General features: G+C 42.8%; 1 protein-coding gene across 1 annotated transcript in view; it reads left to right on the top strand.

Moving 5' to 3' along the window:
* The first annotated feature begins 3,718 nt into the window (after positions 1 to 3,718).
* Positions 3,719 to 21,622, top strand: part of LOC115146356 (protein-glutamine gamma-glutamyltransferase 2-like) — a 34,576-nt gene continuing 16,672 nt past the window's right edge. The window contains exon 1 of the mRNA XM_065015868.1: positions 3,719 to 4,094. Coding sequence (XP_064871940.1) covers positions 3,719 to 4,094 — 376 coding nt within the window. The remainder of the gene's footprint in view (positions 4,095 to 21,622) is intronic.

Raw genomic sequence — 21,622 nt, 5'->3', positions numbered from 1 at the left:
GCAAAAATCCCAATGGCTAAACGTGCCAAGCTTAGAGACATACCCAAAGAGACTTGCAGCTGCAATTCCTGCAAAAGGTGGCTCTAACAAAGTATTGACTTTGGGGGGGTGAATAGTTATGCACACTCAATCGAAAATATTTTTGCATCTTCATAGTGGTAGTTGTGTAAATGTTGTGTAAATCAAATGAAAGAAACCCCCCAAAATCCATTTGAATTCCAAGTTGTAAGGCAACAAAATTGGAAAATTGCCAAGGGGGTGAATACTTGGCAAAATAGAATGTATGTAACAATTGTGTACAATCCACCAAAATATTTGAGCTAACGAATAACCGAGCGAAGAAGGTGTGCAGCCTGTCAGGAAGCCAGACGTTGGTGTCCTCGACGTGGCTGGTTTTCCTTTTATAATCCGTGATTGTCTGTAGACCCTGCCACATACGTCTCATGTCTGAGCCGTTGAACTGGGACTCAACTTTGTCCCTATACCAACGTTTAGTCTACATGATTGCTTTGCGGAGGGAAGAACTACACTGTTTGTATTCTTCCATATTCCCAGTCTTCTTGCCCTGGTTAAATGTGGTGGTTCGCGCTTTCAGTTTTGTGCGAATTCTCCCATCTATCCACAGTTTTAAAAATTAATTCACCGTATGTGTCAATTATATTCTGAAGCTACACTGAACATATCCCAGTGATCAAAACAATCTTGAAGCGTGATTTCCGATTGGTCAGTGTTGAATAGTCCTCACCCCAGGTGCTTCCTGTTTGAGTTTCTGCCAATAGGAGGGGAGGAGCAAGATGGAATCGTGGTCTGATTTGCTGAATGGAGGGCGGGGGAGGGCAATATATGCATTCCGGAAGGTAGAATAACAATGGTTGAGAGTTTTAGTAGCTGTTATTCCTTGTCCTAACAGTTGACACAATTTTGGTAACGTTCACTTGTTTGACACTTTGTCATACCTTTGTTTGGTTGTAGTGCGTAACAGTCTACGGTTCTCTTTTTGTTCCCATCTTCTTGACATTTTTCAGCACTGTTGTACTCCACCATGGCTGTGTAGGTGCTGAATTTTGCACAGAGGGAGATAGCTCCTGTTTCACTTTGTTCATGGTGCGACCAGACTTGTTTTCTTTACAAGCCAACTTATTTGCCAATGACAGTGAAGTGAAGAAATTGTCCATGGTGACATTCGTCCCCTTGCCAGCATAAGGTTCCATAAGCCTCATCACCACATTCTCCCACACTCACCTGCTGCCTCATGTGGATATCTTTCCAGATATTGAAAGCAGTTCAACAAGTACATTTGCGCACGCTCTCACTGTCTAGCCTATTCCCTGTAGGCCAGAGTAGACTGATAAGACCGCTCATCAACTCACCCATTCTCCCCCTGTCTCCCCAACATACTTTACTTAATTTATTTAATCTGTTGTTATATTTGTGAAATTAGTTTAGATTCAGTTTCATTATCAGGGGGATTATCAGCTGGGCACTGCACTTTCAACTGTTGGAAGAAGGAGTGGAGCAGGACCTACTGTTGGGAAGAGTGGAGCAGGCCCAATTGTTGGGAGGAGCGGAGTAGGCCGTACTGTTGGGAGAAGTAGGAGCGGAGCAGGCCCTACTGTTGGGAGAAGGAGGAGCGGAGCAGGCCCTACTGTTGGGAGAGGGAGGAGAGGAGCAGGCCCTACTGTTGGGAGGAGAGGAGCAGGCCCTACTGTTGGGAGGAAAGGAGCAGGTCCTACTGTTGAGAGGAGTGGAGCAGGCCCTACTGTTGGGAGAAGAAGGAGCGGAGCAGGCCCTACTGTTTGGATAAGGAGGATTGGAGCAGGCCTTACTGTTTGGAGAAGGAGGAGTGGAGCAGGCCCTACTGTTGGGAGAAGGAGCAGAGCAGGCCCTACTGTTGGGAGAAGAAGGAGAGGAGCAGGCCCTACTGGTGGGAGGAGAAGGAGCGGAGCAGGCCCTACTGTTGGTAGAAGAAGGAGCAGAGCAGGCCCTACTGTTGGGAGAAGAAGGAGAGGAGCAGGCCCTACTGTTGGGAGGAGAAGGAGCGGAGCAGGCCCTACTATTGGGAGAAGAAGGAGCGGAGCAGGCCCTACTGTTGGGAGAAGAAGGAGAGGAGCAGGTCCTACTGTTGGGAGAAGAAGGAGAGGAGCAGGTCCTACTGTTGGGAGGAGAAGGAGCGGAGCAGGCCCTACTGTTGGGAGAAGAAGGAGAGGAGCCGGTCCTACTGTTGGGAGAAGAAGGAGAGGAGCAGGTCCTACTGTTGGGAGAAAAAGGAGCAGAGCAGGCTCTACTGTTGGGAGAAGAAGGGGCGGAGCAGGCCCTACTGTTGGGAGTAGAAGAAGCGTTGCAGGCACTACTTTTGGTAGAAGAAGGAGCGGAGCAGGCCCTACTGTTGGGAGGAGAAGGAGAGGAGCAGGCACCACTGTTGGGAGGAGAAGGAGCGTAACAGGCCCTACTGTTGAGAGAAGAAGGAGCGGAGCAGGCCCTACTGTTGAGAGAAGGAGCGGAGCAGGCCCTACTGTTGGGAGAAAGAGGAGCGGAGCAGGCCCTACTGTTGGGAGAAAGAGGAGCGGAGCAGGCGTTACTGTTGGAAACCATATATCCTAAGGCTGCATTCATTGTAGCTGGGGATTTTAACAAGGCTAATCTGAAAACAAGACTCCCTAAACTGTATCAGCATATCGATTGCGCAACCAGGGCTGGTAAAACCCTGAACACGACTCCATTTTGTTGCTCCCAGCCTACAGAGAGAAACTAAAACAAGAAGCTCCCACGCTCAGGTCTGTTCAATGCTGGTCCGACCAATGTGATTCCACGCTTCAAGACTGCTTCGATCACGTGGATTGGGATATGTTCCGCATTGCGTCAAACAACAACATTGATGAATACGCTGATTCGGTGAGCGAGTTCATTAGAAAGTGCATTGACGATGTCGTACCCATAGCAACGATTAAAACATTCCCAAACCAGAAACCGTGGATTGATGGCAGCATTCGCATGAAACTGAAAGCACAAACCACTGCTTTTAACCAGTGCTTCAATCAATCCTTATCCCAGTCTGCTGTTCCCACATGCTTCAAGAGGGCCACCATTGTCCCTGTTCCCAAGAAAGCTAAGGTAACTGAGCTAAACGACTACTGTCCCGTAGCATTCACTTCCGTCATCATGACGTGCTTTGAGAGACTAGTCAAGGACCATATCACCTCCACCCCACCTGACACCCTAGACCCACTCCAATTTGCTTATCGCCCAAATAGGTCCACAGACGACGCAATCGCAACCACACTGCACACTGCCCTAACCCATCTGGACAAGAGGAATACCTATGTGAGAATGCTGTTCATCGACTACAGCTCAGCATTTAACATCATAGTACCCTCCAAACTCGTCATCAAGCTCGAGACACCTGGGTCTCGACCCAGCCCTGTGCAACTGGGTACTGGACTTCCTGACGGGCCGCCCCCAGGTGGTGAGGGTAGGTAACAACATCTCCACCCCGCTGAACCTCAACACTGGGACCTGAGCCCTCTCCTGTACTCCCTGTTCACCCACGACTGCGTGGCCATGCACGCCTCCAACTCAATCATCAAGTTTGTGGACGACACTACAGTGGTAGGCTTGATTACCAACAACGACGAGACGGCCTGCAAGGAAGAGGTGATGGGCCCTCGGAGTGTGGTGTCAGGAAAATAACCTCACACTCAAAGTCAACAAAACAAAGGTGATGATTGTGGCCTTCAGGGAACAGCAGAGGGAGCACCCCCCTATCCACATCGACGGGACAGTAGTGGAGAGGGTAGTAAGTTTTAAGTTCCTCGGCGTATACATCACGGACAAACTGAATTGGTCCACCCACACAGACAACATTGTGAAAAATGTGCAGCAGCGCCTCTTCAACCTCAGGAGGCTGAAGAAATTTGCAAAAGCTCTCACAAACTTCTACAGATGCACAATCGAGAGCATCCTGGTGGGCTGTATCACCGCCTGGTACGGCAACTGCTCCGCCCACAACCGTAAGGCTCACCAGAGGGAAGTGAGGTCTGCACAACGCATCACCGGGGGCAAACTACCTGCCCTCACGGACACCTACACCACCCGATGTCACAGGAAGGTCATAAAGATCATCAAGGACAACAACCATCCGAGCTACTGCCTGTTCACCCCGCTATCATCCAGAAGGCGAGGTCAGTACAGGTGCATCAAAGCAGGGACCGAGAGACTGAAAAACAGCTTCTATCTCAAGGCCATCAGACTGTTAAACAGCCACCACTAACATTGAGTGGCTGCTGCCAACACACTGACTCAACTCCAGCCACTTTAATAATGGAAATTGATGAAAATTGATGGAAAAATATATCACTAGCCACTTTAAACAATGCTACTTAATAGAATGTTTACACACCCTACATTACTCATCTCATATGTGTATGTATATACTGTACTCTATATCATCTACTGCATCTTTATGTAATACATGTATCACTAGCCACTTTAAACTATGCCACTTAGTTTACATACCCTACATTACTCATCTCATGTATATACTGTACTCGATACCATCTACTGCATCTTGCCTATGCCGTTCTGTACCATCACTCATTCATATATCTTCATGTACATAATCTTTATCCCTTTACAGTTGTGTGTATAAGGTAGTAGTTTTGGAATTGTTAGGTTAGATTACTCGTTGGTTATTACTGCATTGTCGGAACTAGAAGCACAAGCATTTCGCTACACTCGCATTAACCTGCTAACCATGTGTATGTGACAAATAAGATTTGATTTGATTTGTTGGAAGAAGTAGGAGTGGAGCAGTTGCTAATGTTGGGAGGAGGAGCAGAGCAGGCCCTACTATTGGAAGAAGAAGGAGCAATGGGGGAAATTCATTCAAATAATGACATTCCTTCATTAACATTTCTTCGGGCTAGGCATCCCGCCAGTGGAACACCTGTCGACAACTTCCAGTGAAATTGGAGGGTGCGCAATTCAAATAAATAATCATAAAAATTATGGATATTAAACATTTAGCTACATACAAGTGTCTTATATCGGTTAAAAGCTTAAATTATTGTACATCTATCTGATTTACAATAGGTTTTACAGCAAAAGCATGCCATGCGATTGTTTGAGGACGGCGCCCCACATCAACATATTCCACCGCACAGGCTTCATAAAATCACAAATAGCAATTAAATATTCACTTACTTTTTAAAAATCTTCTTCTGATTTGCATTCCAAAGGGTCCCAACTACTACATGTAGTGTCGTTTTGTTAGATAACATCCTTCTTTATATCCCAAAAAGTCAGTTTAGTTGGTGCCATCGATTTGAGTAATCCACTCGTTCAACACACAGAGAAAGGAATCCAAAAAGCAATCGCTAAACTATGTTAAAACAAGTCAAAATACGTTTCTATCTATTCCTCAGGTACCCTAAAATGTAATTAAACTATAATATTTCATACGGAAAGAATTATGTTCAAGAGGAAAATGATATTAGCAGGCGCGCGCACAGACTGCTTTCCAACTCCCAGTACTAAAACTAATTTTTCTTCCTCATTTGGGAAGAAACAAGCCTGAAACTTTGAACAAAGACTGTTGACATCTAGTGGAAGCCATAGGAATTGCAATCTGGGAGCTGGATTTGAATATGCCCCTATATCTTCCATTGTAAGAGCATGTGCTCTCAAAAAAAAGGAATTCCAGTGGTATTTCTTGGGATTTTCTCCTAACATATCTATTGTGTCAAACATTAATTTAACATTTTTACAAACGCCAAAGTGTTTTCTATCCAATGGTTCCAATTATATGCATATCCTGGCTTCTGGGCCTGAGGAACAGGCAGTTTACTTTGAGCATGTCAGCCAGGTGGAAATTCAGAAATACGTATCACATGGTAAATCTAGAGTGGATTTTAAATGTGGATGTCTGACTGACTTGACCTGTGTACTGAGTTCATATGGTTGTCATAGAACCAATCTCTCTTTCTCAATAACAACATGTTTAGTTTACAGGTACTCTTGTTACTCTTATTTCATTTGTCTCCACATCTTTTGATACTTGTGCCTTGCGTCACTAATAAATTATAATTTGTTGTCCAGGGGTTTTGTAATGATGAATAATGGTAACTTTGGGGAAACATGATGAGGGTGTTTCCACCAATTCGGTGCCTTTTGAGACGCGTAACTTTTGGTTTCACCCAATCTTAGCATTCTGTCATAACGAACTCATTTTCCCATTCATTTAGATACCAGCTGGCCGGGTGAGTCTCCCATTTATTTAGATACCAGCTGGCCGGGTAAGTCTCCCATTCATTTAGATACCAGCTGGCCGGGTGAGTTTCCCATTCATTTAGATCAGGGCCAGTCTTTCTCATTCATCTAGGATCGAGGCCTCCAGATTTCTCCCAATAGAGGGCGCACTTGCCACCAGACTGTGATGTCATGCACAATTTTAGTATTCCACTTGGATGGGCCTTCCAATGATCACAGGGTTTCATCCAGGTCAGCAGGGTGGATCAGCCAATGAATGATGCTCCTGAGCAGGACGGCATATGACAATAAATCACTAACATTGGGCCCGTATCCTCAGTATCTCGGTGTAGGAGTGCTGAACTAGAACCAGTTTTGCCTTTTAGATCGTAATAAGATTATATGGACAGATCCTAGATCAGCACTCCTACTCTGAGACAGTTTGAGACAGTTTGTGGATTCAGGTCCTGGCCCCATATCTGTTTGTGCTCTTGTCTACTCCATCAAGCCAAACACAACAATGAATGACAGGGACTTGGCATGATGGCACAAACAGACTGTCACTCAGGTTAACATGGCGCTCCATGCTATCACAAAAGCAGTCGCCCTCTTGGTTTTTTTTACTCTGCTCTCCCAATGTATATAGAAGTATTGTTTGACTTCTTTGTGGAGTGAAGATATCAGATAATTTTTTATTTTTTTTATTATTTTTTTTAGAAAGAGCCAGTGTGTGTTGAACAGAACGTCTTCATGTGTGTGTCCACAGGCCCAGCTGACAACAAGGTTGATCATTCCAGGGACATCAGAGCTGCTACAGCCACGATGATGTTATGTAAACTACCTCAGACAAACGGGTTTTGGAATTGTTAGAAACACTGACCCTCATGCTCAGACACAAGTGTCAGAGGTCCAAATCAAATGTAGACCGCATTATGAGAATTTTGATTATAATCTTACCAGCTGGTAGGCATGCCATTTCTGCACTTGAATTTTTTTTTTTTGGGGGTGAAATGATGTAACAATGTTTTGTTATTATTGTTTGACAGCCTCAAGTACTCATATTGTCCTCAATGATATGAGGTGTGCTTGTGTGCGCATGCTGTGGGACATGTTTCCATTGTGACAAATGGAAATATTGACTTCTGTGGAAGTGACAGTCATCTCCATTGACCTGCCTTTCTTAAAGAATGGGAAGCACCCAAACATGTTTGAGACAAAGTGGAATCTCACAAATGCCTGAAAATATTCCATTGTCGGTGTCAGGACAACAATAGAAAAATAGGAAATGACTATGAAATAACAAAATATTTCAGTGTATATTACTTTTTTATTTGATCATCTCATCTCTGCTCAGGCAATAGCAGCCAGCCAACCATCTAACGGTATCTCTGTGCTTCCCATACTCAACAGTCTTTTAGTCATCCTACTTAGCTAGGCTAGTGGCTAGCTGGTAGCTGCCTAAGTATGCTGCAGAGGTGTCTGACAAAATCAGTTGACTAGTTCTTTAAAGAAGACGTGGCATAATTTCAAGACTGCTTATATCCAGCTCCTATAACTATGGATCAACATCTCCTCCCCGTGTCCTCAACACGGGGCCCAACAGGCACCGCTTTTAAGTTTATGACCTCTGATTACCAACAAACCACGAGACGGTCACAGGGAGGAGGTCACAGAAAATAACCTCAAACTGAATTGGTCCACTCAGGCCTCGGAGGCTGAAGAAATTCGGCTTGTCACCAAAAGCACTCACAAACTTCTACAGTAGAGCTACTTCAAACTACCTGCCCTCCAGGACACCTACACCACCCGATGCGTACTGTCTCTATCCCTCTCGTCATGTTGTGTACATTACTCTCATGCAGTCTGTTGTGCGGGCTCTGTCACTTTAGCCAGGAAGAACAGGCGCAATGGATTTAACTATGCCACTTTGTCATTGTATTTAATTACCACGTTTATGCGCTGAACTAGGTTGAATATTTGCTTCATGAAACTACAACTCCCTTCAGCCCAGCATCCCACATACACTATATATACAACAGTATGTGGACACCACTTCAAATGAGTGGATTCAGATATTTCAGCCAAACCTATTGCTAAAAGGTGTATAAAATAGAGCACACAGCCATGCAATCTCCATAGCAAAACATTGACAGTAGAATGGCCTTACTGAAGAGCTCAGTGACTTTTAGCGTGGCACCGTCATAGGATGCCACATTTTCTACAAGTCAGTTTGTCCCGATCAACTGTAAGTACTGTTATTGTGAAGTGGCAACGTCTAGGTGCAACAACAGCTCAGCTGCGAAGTGGACTACCAGGCCAGGCATGCCATTTGCACTTGGAATGCTTCAATGTTTGTTATTATTGTTTATCTCAAGTAGGCCACACAAGCTCACAGAACGGGACCGCCGAGTGTTGTACTGTGTTAAAATCTGTCTAACACAAAAATGTGAGGAAGACCGAGGAGACATTATTGATGATGAATGGATACAGATATGTTTGAATGCCGTCATGTTCATATAATCTCAGACATAAATTACTGCAGTTTAAGATCATCAGTAGAATGTACTATATGCCAGTGAAACTGAATATCATGCACTCAGAAATGTAATTCCTCTGCTAGAAGTGTAAAACACAAAAGGGGGACATATTTTCATATGTTATGCTATCGTGAAGGTTGACTGAATTCTGGCAAAGAGTATGTACTTTTATCTCAGCATGTCTACAGATTATCCCTTCTCCCTGGTTTTGTTTGCTTGGAAATGTTGATACTGGAGACTGTTATCAGAAGAAACTGTGTAACTTAGCATTTATAACGGCTAAGACATGCATTTCCATTAATTGGAAGGTTGGTTATCCTCCTACAATGTCACAATAGATGATAGAAATGTCAAGTTATGTATCACTAGATTTGATTTATTACAAGATTTAAAAGTATACTGTGCGACAAAGTACACTGTATTGAAAACATGTGCGTCTATAACTTTCTCACTCATCATTATTCATAATTCATTCAGGATTATCCATAATCATGGTAGCATCCACATTCACGGAGACGTTTTTAGAAACAGATTATATTCTTATTTACAATCAAAGTAACCCCCCAAATTACCCCAAAAGTGTCATATTACATTGTGTAGAAATGCAGGAAATGGGCCTCCCGACTGGTACAGCGGTCTAAGGCACTGCATCGCACTCCTCTGACACATTTGTGCAGCTGGCTTCCTGGTTAAGCGAGCAGTGTGTCAAGAAGCAGCGTGGATTAGAAGGGTCGTGTTTCGGAGACAGCGGAAACAGTGATGGGACAAGAGGATAACTACCAATTGAGGAGGAAAAAGGGGTAAAAATAATAATAGTGCACATTTTTTTAAATGCAAGAAATTAGCTTTAGATGGCCAACATAATTCTGAGGGAGGACCCCCACTGACAGCGCATTGAGCAAACAAAACAACCCTCAAAATAAGAATTGGAATTTCATGGCTCTATTACTGAACTCTCTGTTGAACACAAATATCTGAATGGGAAGAGACTGTCACTGGCAACCATGGTTATAAGGAGGGGATACTATAATATAATGTTGTTTGGTCTGTAACTTACCACCCTCCTCGTAGCAAAAAACACCTGAGCTAATTATAACACACAAAGAAAGCAATCTAATTAAATGCATCCTTATAACATTGCCTAAAATGATGAATAACATACTAATGTATATATAACAATGCCGATGTACAAACTATGTCATACTGTATGTAAGGATAAGCGGTTAACCTCTCTGGTACAAGTGGGAAGGTAGCGTCCCACCTCGACAACAGCCAGTGAAATTGCAAGGCGCCAAATTCAAAACAACAGAAATCCCATAATTAAAATTCCTCAAACATACAATTATTATATACCATTTTAAAGATAAACGTCTTGAAAATCCAACGACAGTATCCGATTTCAAAAAGGCTTTACTGCGATTATGTTAGGTCAGCGCCTAGTCACAGAAAACCATACAGCCATTTTCCAGCCAAGGAGAGGGCTCACAAAAGTCAGAAATAGTGTGGTTGCAGGTATAACACATAGACAAATGCATAAGATATATAGAATAGTTGAACACTAAAAACAGACTACATGAAGGGAAGGTGACATAGACGCCTAGTCCAGCTGGATATACAAAGATCAGAGGTTGTCTAAGGACGGGGTCAGCCAAATGACCAACTGATGGATTACAGACATCAATCGCATCACAGGGGAAACACATAAGTCTGTTTGATCTTAGACAACCATGTGAAGAGAAGGCGACCAGGGCAGCTGAACACACTAAAGAACTAGAGATAAAGGACACATAAGAAGGGGACACATGGGGTTAATTACAGGGTCTGAGCACAGGCCACAGGAAGGGGGGATGTATATTATCTTTAGGTCAAAGGAAGGGTCTTGTCATCATATAATCTGCCGAAAGCAGATGTGGGCGTTACTGGGCTGAACAAACAGGATGCACGGATTGGAATGTAGACTCATTTTGCATGTGGGATGGGCTTATATGTAATATGTGGATAAATAATGGAGCCAGGGCGCTGGAAAAGATGTGGGTCCCGCGGGGCTCTCCGACTTATGATACGGGTGTATTAAAAGTCTATATTGATTTTCACAAAGTTCTTGGATGTGTCATATTTGAACCGATTGGCCACTACAGATTTGGCGAGCATGCCAGGAGTGACGAGAGACCGGGGCGTTCCTGGCTCATGGCGGGGTCTTTTGAACGATCTGGCAAACACTGGTGGCCAACTAACTATGACGAGGTAAGCAAAGAAGTTACTGTAGTTATAATGTTTGCATAGATTGTTTTGGAGATCCTGCCTCAGCAAGGGGAGCGTCAAGTAGGTCTCTCTCTCTCAAATTTCCTAAAAACTATAGAAACGAAATAACTTTTTGAAATTCAATGAATTTGCATGTGTGTGTGTAAGCTTGGAAATTGTATAAACAAACAAATATGAATGTGCATGCATGTTTGGTAAATAAATAAGCGGGGGCTGTGAACTTCGCTGGTGTCGGGTGCTCGGACGGAGGGCGCGGGCATTTGCTCTGGTCGGACTGCTTAGACGGACCTGTGTGTCTGGTTTGATTGGGGGAGTTGTTCCGTCTGATTCAGTTTGGCCGGGCTCGACCGTTTCAGGATCTGTTTTGAGATGTGCGTAAACACAGCTCATTCAACCTGAGCGAGCGACCCGTGTCGGCCCCCCTCGTTGAGTCATTCGCAGGGGACTGTTGTGTGAGCTGACTGGTCTGGCTGAGTGGTTGGAATCAGGCACAGGGCTACAGCCGTCTGTTTATATGTTTAGAAAATAGATAAGTAGTAAGATAGATAAAATATTCATGGCTACCGCTTCAAGGAAAAGGTCTGTACGGATGGGTATTTAGTAAATAGATACACATGGCTACCGCTTTAAAATGAAGGCCTGTTACGGGTGAATATTTAGAACACAGGAAGAACGCTGGCCTGATTGTGCGACGTTCAACTGAAAAAGGAAATCCTGCGATACCGCTTCAAAATATTTACCAGAAGGTCTGTATGGGTAAGGTTACTTTATTGATAAGTAATCCTGCGATAACGCTTCAAAATATTTACCAGAAGGTCTGTATGGGTAGGCTACTTTATTGATAAGTAGATAGGGAAATATTCGTGGCTACCGCTCTATGAAAGAGGTCTGAAACGGACGAATATTTAGAACACAGGAAGAACGCCAGCCTGATTGTGCGACGTTCAACTGCAAAAAAGAAATCCTATAATCCTATAATTAAGTCCAGAGGGAGAGATTGTTCTGTTTTTAGGTAAAAACAAAATTATTGAATGAATGAATGGAAATAAACAAATAAATGAGAAAGATGTTGTAGTACAATTCTGTGTGATGATAGAACTGTAAAGATAGGAACAAGTTGGATGTGGTTAGACTTCTTCTGACTGGCCAAAAGTGATCCTCTATCAGCTTAATACATTTACAGAGTGATCCCTATCATAGTTTAAATACTATTAGGTAGAGGGAACAAAAGTAAGCAACATCAAAATAAAATAAGCGATTGCGGTAAGAAAGAAGCATTACCCGGATAGTATAAAACGGATGCGAAGTAGAAAGAGATTAAAAATATACTGGTTAAAATAAATCTAAGCGGTCTAGAATAAAGTGAGAAGTCTAGAACACATATTAAAAATATCACGAGCCCCGTAAACGAAATAGGAAGCTGCCATTTAAAAACAGTCTTAGGAATTAAATAGTAAAATAGGCTAAAAGAGAAAATAGCAAGCGGATAAATAAAGAGATAAGAAAGTGCATTATATTATAAATAAGCTGAATTAATAGTATAAGCAAAGATAAAAACACAGTGATATTTGAGGTGCTGTACTAGAATAAGACATTAAGGCTTCTGTAATATTCAGTAATACAGTTGTAGACATTATAAAGTAGGTTTTACTAGGGGTATTAAGTGATGTGACTAATAAATTATTATTTGAGAAAGTAGGGTAGATCTGCCTTGGGAAATAGTAAATAAAGTGTATAATGCGATAGGAGTGTTTAGGGAAAATAAATAGTGGCATGGAAACAAACAGATTGTTTCTTCCTGGAATATAGGGATAGCGAAATGTAATAAAGCCATAGAGACGCTGAAAGACGCGAACGTTAATTCTGCCAATTCAATTTGAATATGAAGGAGCAAACCAGATAATGTAGGGTAACATTGCCCGGTAAACAGGATAAATAAAATAATGAATTGGAACAATCACATAAAACCATAACAAAAAGTTTAACTTACCAGCGTTTTAATGTTAATTAACATTCTATCATCAGAAATGCATTATGATGGGGGAGGGGTGGGGGAAAATTAGTGTAAGATGACATTGGAATGCGGGAGCACCCTTTTCAAAAGAACAGCGGCTGATTGTTCTAAGGTTAGTACGAATGGAGTTTTCTCCAAGCGGTGTATAGTCTCTGATTGATCAAAAAGTGGTTCATAGAGAGTACAGTTTATATGTGATAAAATACATACTAGTTCACGTTTTACCTAACTTCTAGTAAGGTATCGATGTAATTTGCAAATAGCCCCACTTGGAGTCGTTTTGTATAAAAATGGCGGTTTCAATGGCGATTGAATGCGTGGAGGAAGTTGTTGTTAGCGTCAAAATACGGAGAATAAACGTATATGAAGGATTGCAGAACGTGGTGAAGGTGGTTGGAAGAAGAGCAAATTGTAGTGTATTGGTGTTTTCAATTTCTAAGGGTAGGACCATACAGATGGCCGAGCAGGGAGGAATTGTGCGTTCTGTGCATGGCTGGAGCTTTTATTGCATGCTTGGGAAAAGTGAGGGGAATTTTAGCAGATGTGGTATTGTTGGCTTGCTGATTTAGAAGGTGGCATGGTGAATGTTAACGACATGTACATTTCTTTTCCAGAAGAAAAGGGGTTACATTTTCAATGGTTTTTTCAATTCAGTTTTAGACTGGGTATGCAGAAGGATGGAAGTGCTTTTGAAAGTGTGGTTAAGATGTTTCTAAAGAAAAGAGAGTGAGAACATTTTAATGGTGTCAAATGCCCTGAACCCTAAGAATTTCCCGTGAAGACTGATCAACTTCACTAGAAATTGTTGGAACAGGTGGGATTTAATTATAAAATGATTGAGCAATACCAGTCTCTATTCAAAGTGTACCATTACTTTGAAATTCCATTATATCCTTGGGAAAAGGATGAAGAGTTGTAATCTTGAATTGACTAGTTATTCAAATAGGTTTATTTTATTTAACATGGGGTTATAGGAGAAAATATCAGTTCCCTGGGGTTATGGTCTTTGGGTAAATACAAAATGTGCTTTGTTCTTTCTGCATATAAAATATAAAATGGAAAAATATGTTAACAGGGGATAACAGTTATGTTAAATAGTTTATTGAGGTAGGATTCTCTGCAAGGGTTATGTTGATAACTACATAATCTGTAGCTCATCTGAGAGATTGCCAGTAGAATAAGGGAGTTATCATGGAATGTGATTATCATCACAACAAGTGTGTGTGGAACTCTAACCCACCCTACTGGCTGAATAGTGTGGGACAGCTGTGTCTGATGACCTGTGAACTGTATCTGGATTGATATGTGTCTGGGAGTAGAAAGACTAAAGGGGATTGGGGTAATGACCTTTTGTTACCAGGCTGCTCATGACAGAAAAGCAGAGGCAAGGGGACGCATGATAAAATAGATGTTACTGGTACTAAAAGTTTTTAGTATAATGTTAATTATTAAAGGGATGATGAACTAAATTGAGTAGGTAAAATTTGAGGTAAAGTAAACATTAAGGACTGTTATCCTGGATATTGGATTGGACAATTTATAAACAACATTTAGTTATGTTTTGAATATGGGAAAACTCTGGAAACTAATCCTGAAACAGGTTGGTGGACAGAACTTGCAGAATATTAGATTAAGGGTCTTTGTTTCTTTTATTTTACAATATCATTGTAATTGGGAGTGATACATTGGAATGACATAAGTAATTGAATAAAAAGTATAGTCTGTTGTGTGATAACACCCAAGGATGAAGAAGACATTACAAATAGTGGTAATTTATTGCAAATATGCAGTTATTATAATTTACTTTACTGTATTTCTTGTTTGGTCAATTTATTTTTGTTTTGAGGAAAATAAGAGTCTGAGGGGAGACTGATATAAATTGACTAAAAAAGATTTGAGAATGTTTAAGTATGTATCAAACTATGGAAGGAAATTAGGAGTAATGACTTATGTGTTATGGTAACAAAGGGGGGTGTTATTTCTAGAAACAATGTGTATTGATAGACAAGATAATTCACAGAAAAGGAAGGACAGTTGGTCTTGTATAAATAGGGACAATTCTGAAAATAAATAGAACAGTACACATACCTAGATTATGGTAAAAGTAATAAGTAGGGGCATTTTGAAGAAGCATAGGACTTAGTTTTGTTAGGATTGGATATTCTTTCAACTGGAAGACACTTGACTGATTACATGATATTCTTACAGCAGTTGCTGTAGGGACCATAATTTGGCTATCATTATGAATATTTTTGTGACAAGAGGCCAGGTATTTGAGACAGAATGTTTACATAACAGAATGTTTACATAGGGCTGTTATTTAAGAAAGTCTGTTGTCAGGAAATAACCCATGTGTTAGTATGTATGTTCCCAGGAAAAGAGCACATAAGAGGCCAGATGGAAGGGCATGGGCTGAATTCTGGAGACTGAGTGTACATCAAGATACACCAGGCTGGGGATATACTTCTTACAGCACCTGCAGTGGTAAAGATCGTCATGTCTCTCTTTGATGGGTGCATAAGTTTCACAAGAAGTAAGGTCCAGCTGAATAATGGGTGAGCTTGAAAACACCATGACAGAGGACGTGAAACAAAACAAAAGAGAGAGAGAGAGAAACTAGATTCCACTGTAGACATACTGGGTTGAGTTTGGGGGTTATTTGTTTTATTTGATAATGTATCATGTGAATAAGGATAGATATTAGGGTAGTTGTACCTAAACCACATGTTGAAGGCTCGATGTGGAAGCCCATTCAGTGTTGAATTAATTCAAGAAGAAATAATGTTGATTAAGGTTATGCACATGCTTATCACTTGATATAGAGCAAATGGGGAACTAAGTAAAAAATGATATGATTTGGGAACACCTCTCAGAACCTGTGGCCGAAAGGGGAAGACTGGATAAAAGCATGAGGAAGCTAATTAGGGCCTCCATTTTTGTAGAGTCCAGCAGAAACACATCCTGGAAGCATAGAGTCGGGTGAAGAGAGAGTGGGAATTGTCATGGTCTTAGATTTCAGTATTTATGAATACAGACATGCATAACACATAACATTGTCAATACTGTTATGTTGTGTCTTTTGTTTTCCAAGTCTTTTGTTTAGGAAACCAGATGGAGAAGGGTTCTCCAGCTTCAGCTGGAATGTCAGTTTGTGTGATGAGTGATGGAAGTAAGAGAATGTATGGTGTAATCATAGAACAGAGGCCATAAGTCTTTAAGCATGAATGCCCCACAGAAAGAAGGCAGAAACCTGAACCAGGACGAGAGGTTCCACATCGGATAATCCAAGGGGACCAGAAGGACCTCTCCCAGTGGTACCAGGAGATCTGGTCTACATCCGAGTGTTCCGGAGGAAGTGGGATCAGCCTAGGAGGGAAGGACCCTACGAGGTGGCAGCAGCCACAATCATGGCCGTCCAAGTGAAAAGAAGCAAGACGTGGTATCATCTAAACCACTGTACCCAAGTCCCGACGGAGAGAAGGACACAACCATACAGAGATGGGGACACAGAGGATGCTGATTCACCAGGCAGGAGCCCGGAGGGAGCAGGAGCAGCGGAATCGATCAAAGCGCCGGGGAGGAATCAAGAAAATGGTGATACAACGAGTGCATCAGCTAACACACTCAGAAGAAGCATCAGGGGGAAAATAGACTGAAAAGTAAAGAGACAAACGACCAAAGTCTCCTCCAGTATGGCCAGAAAGCCCAGAAGTGGGGGGGTGGGGTAACATGTCTGCTACTACTGATGATATACCTGTTGGGGCAGACCTCTTTGACAGAAGCCCTCTACAGTGGGATCCTGAGGTATCGCCTAAAGAATGGGAACATCTCTTCCCTGAAGTGGATGCCTTCCCAGATGGAAGTCAAGTTCGGCCTGAGGAGGGAACAACAAGCGAAAAAAGTGGAGGAGGAGCACCAACCAAGAGCAGAGGGAGAAATCCTGCAAGATGAACGAAATGGGGATTTCCCCACAATTGACTTTTCAGCTCTTACCTGATCTCCATAATGAACCATTGGAATTAGGACCACGAAAGAACAGTGACAATGACAGAGTAAGAGCAACTGAGGACAATACGAAGATAATGCACGCACTCACAATCAAGATAAAGATAAAAGCAGGAAGAGAAGAGAGGAACCTGTCGAACGAGGTAAAAAAAACAGGATCTGTTGACAGGTTTAAGTTTCATGTTCCACCACAACTTCTAACAGAACCAGGGGAACAGAGGACAGTTTCTGTATGGAAGAAGAAACCTGTACCAGAGGAGTCACTCTGTGGATGGACGCGTCATATAACAAAGGGAGAAGCTGTTTGGGACCTCAAAGGATGTGACCTGACACTAACCAAACGTGTGGAAGGCTGGGAGTTTATCATGAACAAGATAACACCAGCAGAAGGTGAAGAATTTGAAATTGAAATAGCAAGAACAGGACTGAGTGAAGGAAACAGTTACGAATATGTTAAATTGGGTCCTATGCCAGCACCTGAACAAAAACAGCTGGTGACAACCAAAGTAATGACAACAATGGTGGCGGCTGCTGTGACGACCACAGCAACTACCACTGAGATGACACCAACTGCTCTTACCAAGCAGACCACGGCAATCACAAAGACACCTGACACATCAGAGCCAAAAGGATTCTTTAATGAGATTTGGAATTCTTTTTCAAACTCAAATGATCTATCTCATGACAAGAACATTGCCAAGATGACAGATATAGATGTATTAGACTCAGAATCGTTCAAAGACACCACACAGGAAGAAGAGGTGAAAAACAAATGGTACAGATCAAATCAAATCAAATCAAATTTATTTATATAGCCCTTCGTACATCAGCTGATATCTCAAAGTGCTGTACAGAAACCCAGCCTAAAACCCCAAACAGCAAACAATGCAGGTGTAAAAGCACGGTGGCTAGGAAAAACTCCCTAGAAAGGCCAAAACCTAGGAAGAAACCTAGAGAGGAACCAGGCTATGTGGGGTGGCCAGTCCTCTTCTGGCTGTGCCGGGTAGAGATTATAACAGAACATGACCAAGATGTTCAAATGTTCATAAATGACCAGCATGGTCGAATAATAATAAGGCAGAACAGTTGAAACTGGAGCAGCAGCACAGTCAGGTGGACTGGGGACAGCAAGGAGTCATCATGTCAGGTAGTCCTGGGGCACGGTCCTAGGGCTCAGGTCCTCCGAGAGAGAGAGAAAGAAAGAGAGAATTAGAGAGAGCATATGTGGGGTGGCCAGTCCTCTTCTGGCTGTGCCGGGTGGAGATTATAACAGAACGTGGCCAAGATGTTCAAATGTTCATAAATGACCAGCATGGTTGAATAATAGTAAGGCAGAACAGTTGAAACTGGAGCAGCAGCATGGCCAGGTGGACTGGGGACAGCAAGGAGTCATCATGTCAGGTAGTCCTGGGACATGGTCCTAGGGCCCAGGCCAGTTGAAACTGGAGCAGCAGCATGGCCAGGTGGACTGGGGACAGCAAGGAGTCATCATGTCAGGTAGTCCTGGGGCATGGTCCTAGGGCTCAGGTCCTCCGAGAGAGAGAAAGAAAGAGAGAAGGAGAGAATTAGAGAACGCACACTTAGATTCACACAGGACACCGAATAGGACAGGAGAAGTACTCCAGATATAACAAACTGACCCTAGCCCCCGACACATAAACTAATGCAGCATAAATACTGGAGGCTGAGACAGGAGGGGTCAGGAGACACTGTGGCCCCATCCGAGGACACCCCGGACAGGGCCAAACAGGAAGGATATAACCCCACCCACTTTGCCAAAGCACAGCCCCCACACCACTAGAGGGATATCTTCAACCACCAACTTACCATCCTGAGACAAGGCCGAGTATAGCCCACAAAGATCTCCGCCACGGCACAACCCAAGGGGGCGCCAACCCAGACAGGCCGACCACAACAGTGAATCAACCCACCCAGGTGACGCACCCCCAGGGACGGCATGAGAGAGCCCCAGTAAGCCAGTGACTCAGCCCCGTAACAGGGTAGAGGCAGAGAATCCCAGTGGAAAGAGGGGAATCGGCCAGGCAGAGACAGCAAGGGCGGTTCGTTGCTCCAGAGCCTTTCCGTTCACCTTCCCACTCCTGGGCCAGACTACACTCAATCATATGACCCACTGAAGAGATGAGTCTTCAGTAAAGACTTAAAGGTTGAGACCGAGTTTGCGTCTCTGACATGGGTAGGCAGACCGTTCCATAAAAATGGAGCTCTATAGGAGAAAGCCCTGCCTCCAGCTGTTTGCTTAGAAATTCTAGGGACAATTAGGAGGCCTGCGTCTTGTGACCGTAGCGTACGTGTAGGTATGTACGGCAGGACCAAATCAGAGAGATAGGTAGGAGCAAGCCCATGTAATGCTTTGTAGGTTAGCAGTAAAACCTTGAAATCAGCCCTTGCTTTGACAGGAAGCCAGTGTAGAGGCTAGCACTGGAGTAATATGATCAAATTTTTGGTTCTAGTCAGGATTCTAGCAGCCGTATTCAGCACTAACTGAAGTTTATTTAGTGCTTTATCCGGGTAGCCGGAAAATAGAGCATTGCAGTAGTCTAACCTAGAAGTGACAAAAGCATGGATTAATTTTTCTGCATCATTTTTGGACAGAAAGTTTCTGATTTTTGCAATGTTACGTAGATGGAAAAAAGCTGTCCTCGAAATGGTCTTGATATGTTCTTCAAAAGAGAGATCAGGGTCCAGAGTAACGCCGAGGTCCTTCACAGTTTTATTTGAGACGACTGTACAACCATTAAGATTAATTGTCAGATTCAACAGAAGATCTCTTTGTTTCTTGGGACCTAGAACAAGCATCTCTGTTTTGTCCGAGTTTAATAGTAGAAAGTTTGCAGCCATCCACTTCCTTATGTCTGAAACACATGCTTCTAGCGAGGGCAATTTTGGGGCTTCACCATGTTTCATTGAAATGTACAGCTGTGTGTCATCCGCATAGCAGTGAAAGTTTACATTATGTTTTCGAATAACATCCCCAAGAGGTAAAATATATAGTGAAAACAATAGTGGTCCTAAAACAGAACCTTGAGGAACACCGAAATTTACAGTTGATTTGTCAGAGGACAAACCATTCACAGAGACAAACTGATATCTTTCCGACAGATAAGATCTAAACCAGGCCAGAACATGTCCGTGTAGACCATTTTGGGTTTCCAATCTCTCCAAAAGAATGTGGTGATCGATGGTATCAAAAGCAGCACTAAGGTCTAGGAGCACGAGGACAGATGCAGAGCCTCGGTCCGTTGCCATTAAAATGTCATTTACCACCTTCACAAGTGCCGTCTCAGTGCTATGATGGGGTCTAAAACCAGACTGAAGCATTTCGTATACATTGTTTGTCTTCAGGAAGGCAGTGAGTTGCTGCGCAACAGCCTTCTCTAAAATTTTTGAGAGGAATGGAAGATTCGATATAGGCCGATAGTTTTTTATATTTTCTGGGTCAAGGTTTGGCTTTTTCAAGAGAGGCTTTATTACTGCCACTTTTAGTGAGTTTGGTACACATCCAGTGGATAGAGAGCCGTTTATTATGTTCAACATAGGAGGGCCAAGCACAGGAAGCAGCTCTTTCAGTAGTTTAGTTGGAATAGGGTCAGTATGCAGCTTGAAGGTTTAGAGGCCATGATTATTTTCATCATTGTGTCAAGAGATATAGTACTAAAAGACTTGAGCGTCTCTCTTGATCCTAGGTCCTGGCAGAGTTGTGCAGACTCAGGACAACTGAGGTTTGGAGGAATACGCAGGTTTAAAGAGGAGTCCGTAATTTGCTTTCTAATAATCATAATCTTTTCCTCAAAGAAGTTCATGAATTTATCACTGCTAAAGTGAAAGTCATCCTCTCTTGGGGAATGCTGCTTTTAGTTAGCTTTGCGACAGTATCAAAAGGAATTTCGGATTGTTCTTATTTTCCTCAATTAAGTTAGAAAAATAGGATGATCGAGCAGCAGTAAGGGCTCTTCGGTACTGCACGGTACCGTCCTTCCAAGCTAGTCGGAAGACTTCCAGTTTGGTGTGGCGCCATTTCCGTTCCAATTTTCTGGAAGCTTGCTTCAGAGCTCGGGTATTTTCTGTGTACCAGGGAGCTAGTTTCTTATGAGACATTTTTTTAGTTTTTAGGGGTGCAACTGCATCTAGGGTATTGCGCAAGGTTAAATTGAGATACTCAGTTAGGTGGTTAACGGATTTTTGTCCTCTGGCGTCCTTGGGTAGGCAGAGGGAGTCTGGAAGGGCATCAAGGAATCTTTGTGTTGTCTGTGAATTTATAGCACGACTTTTGATGTTCCTTGGTTGGGGTCTGAGCAGATTATTTGTTGCAATTGCAAACGTAATAAAATGGTGGTCCGATAGTCCAGGATTATGAGGAAAAACATTAAGATCCACAACATTTATTCCATGGGACAAAACTAGGTCCAGCGTATGACTGTGACAGTGAGTGGGTCCAGAGACATGTTGGACAAAACCCACTGAGTCGATGATGGCTCGAAAGCCTTTTGGAGTGGGTCTGTGGACTTTTCCATGTGAATATTAAAGTCACCAAAGATTAGAA

This window comes from Oncorhynchus nerka, unplaced genomic scaffold (assembly GCF_034236695.1).
Source record: "Oncorhynchus nerka isolate Pitt River unplaced genomic scaffold, Oner_Uvic_2.0 unplaced_scaffold_1240, whole genome shotgun sequence".
Taxonomy (NCBI): Eukaryota; Metazoa; Chordata; class Actinopteri; order Salmoniformes; family Salmonidae; genus Oncorhynchus; species Oncorhynchus nerka.
The sequence above is the reverse complement of the archived record's forward strand: the minus strand, read 5'-3'. Positions and strand labels throughout refer to the sequence as shown.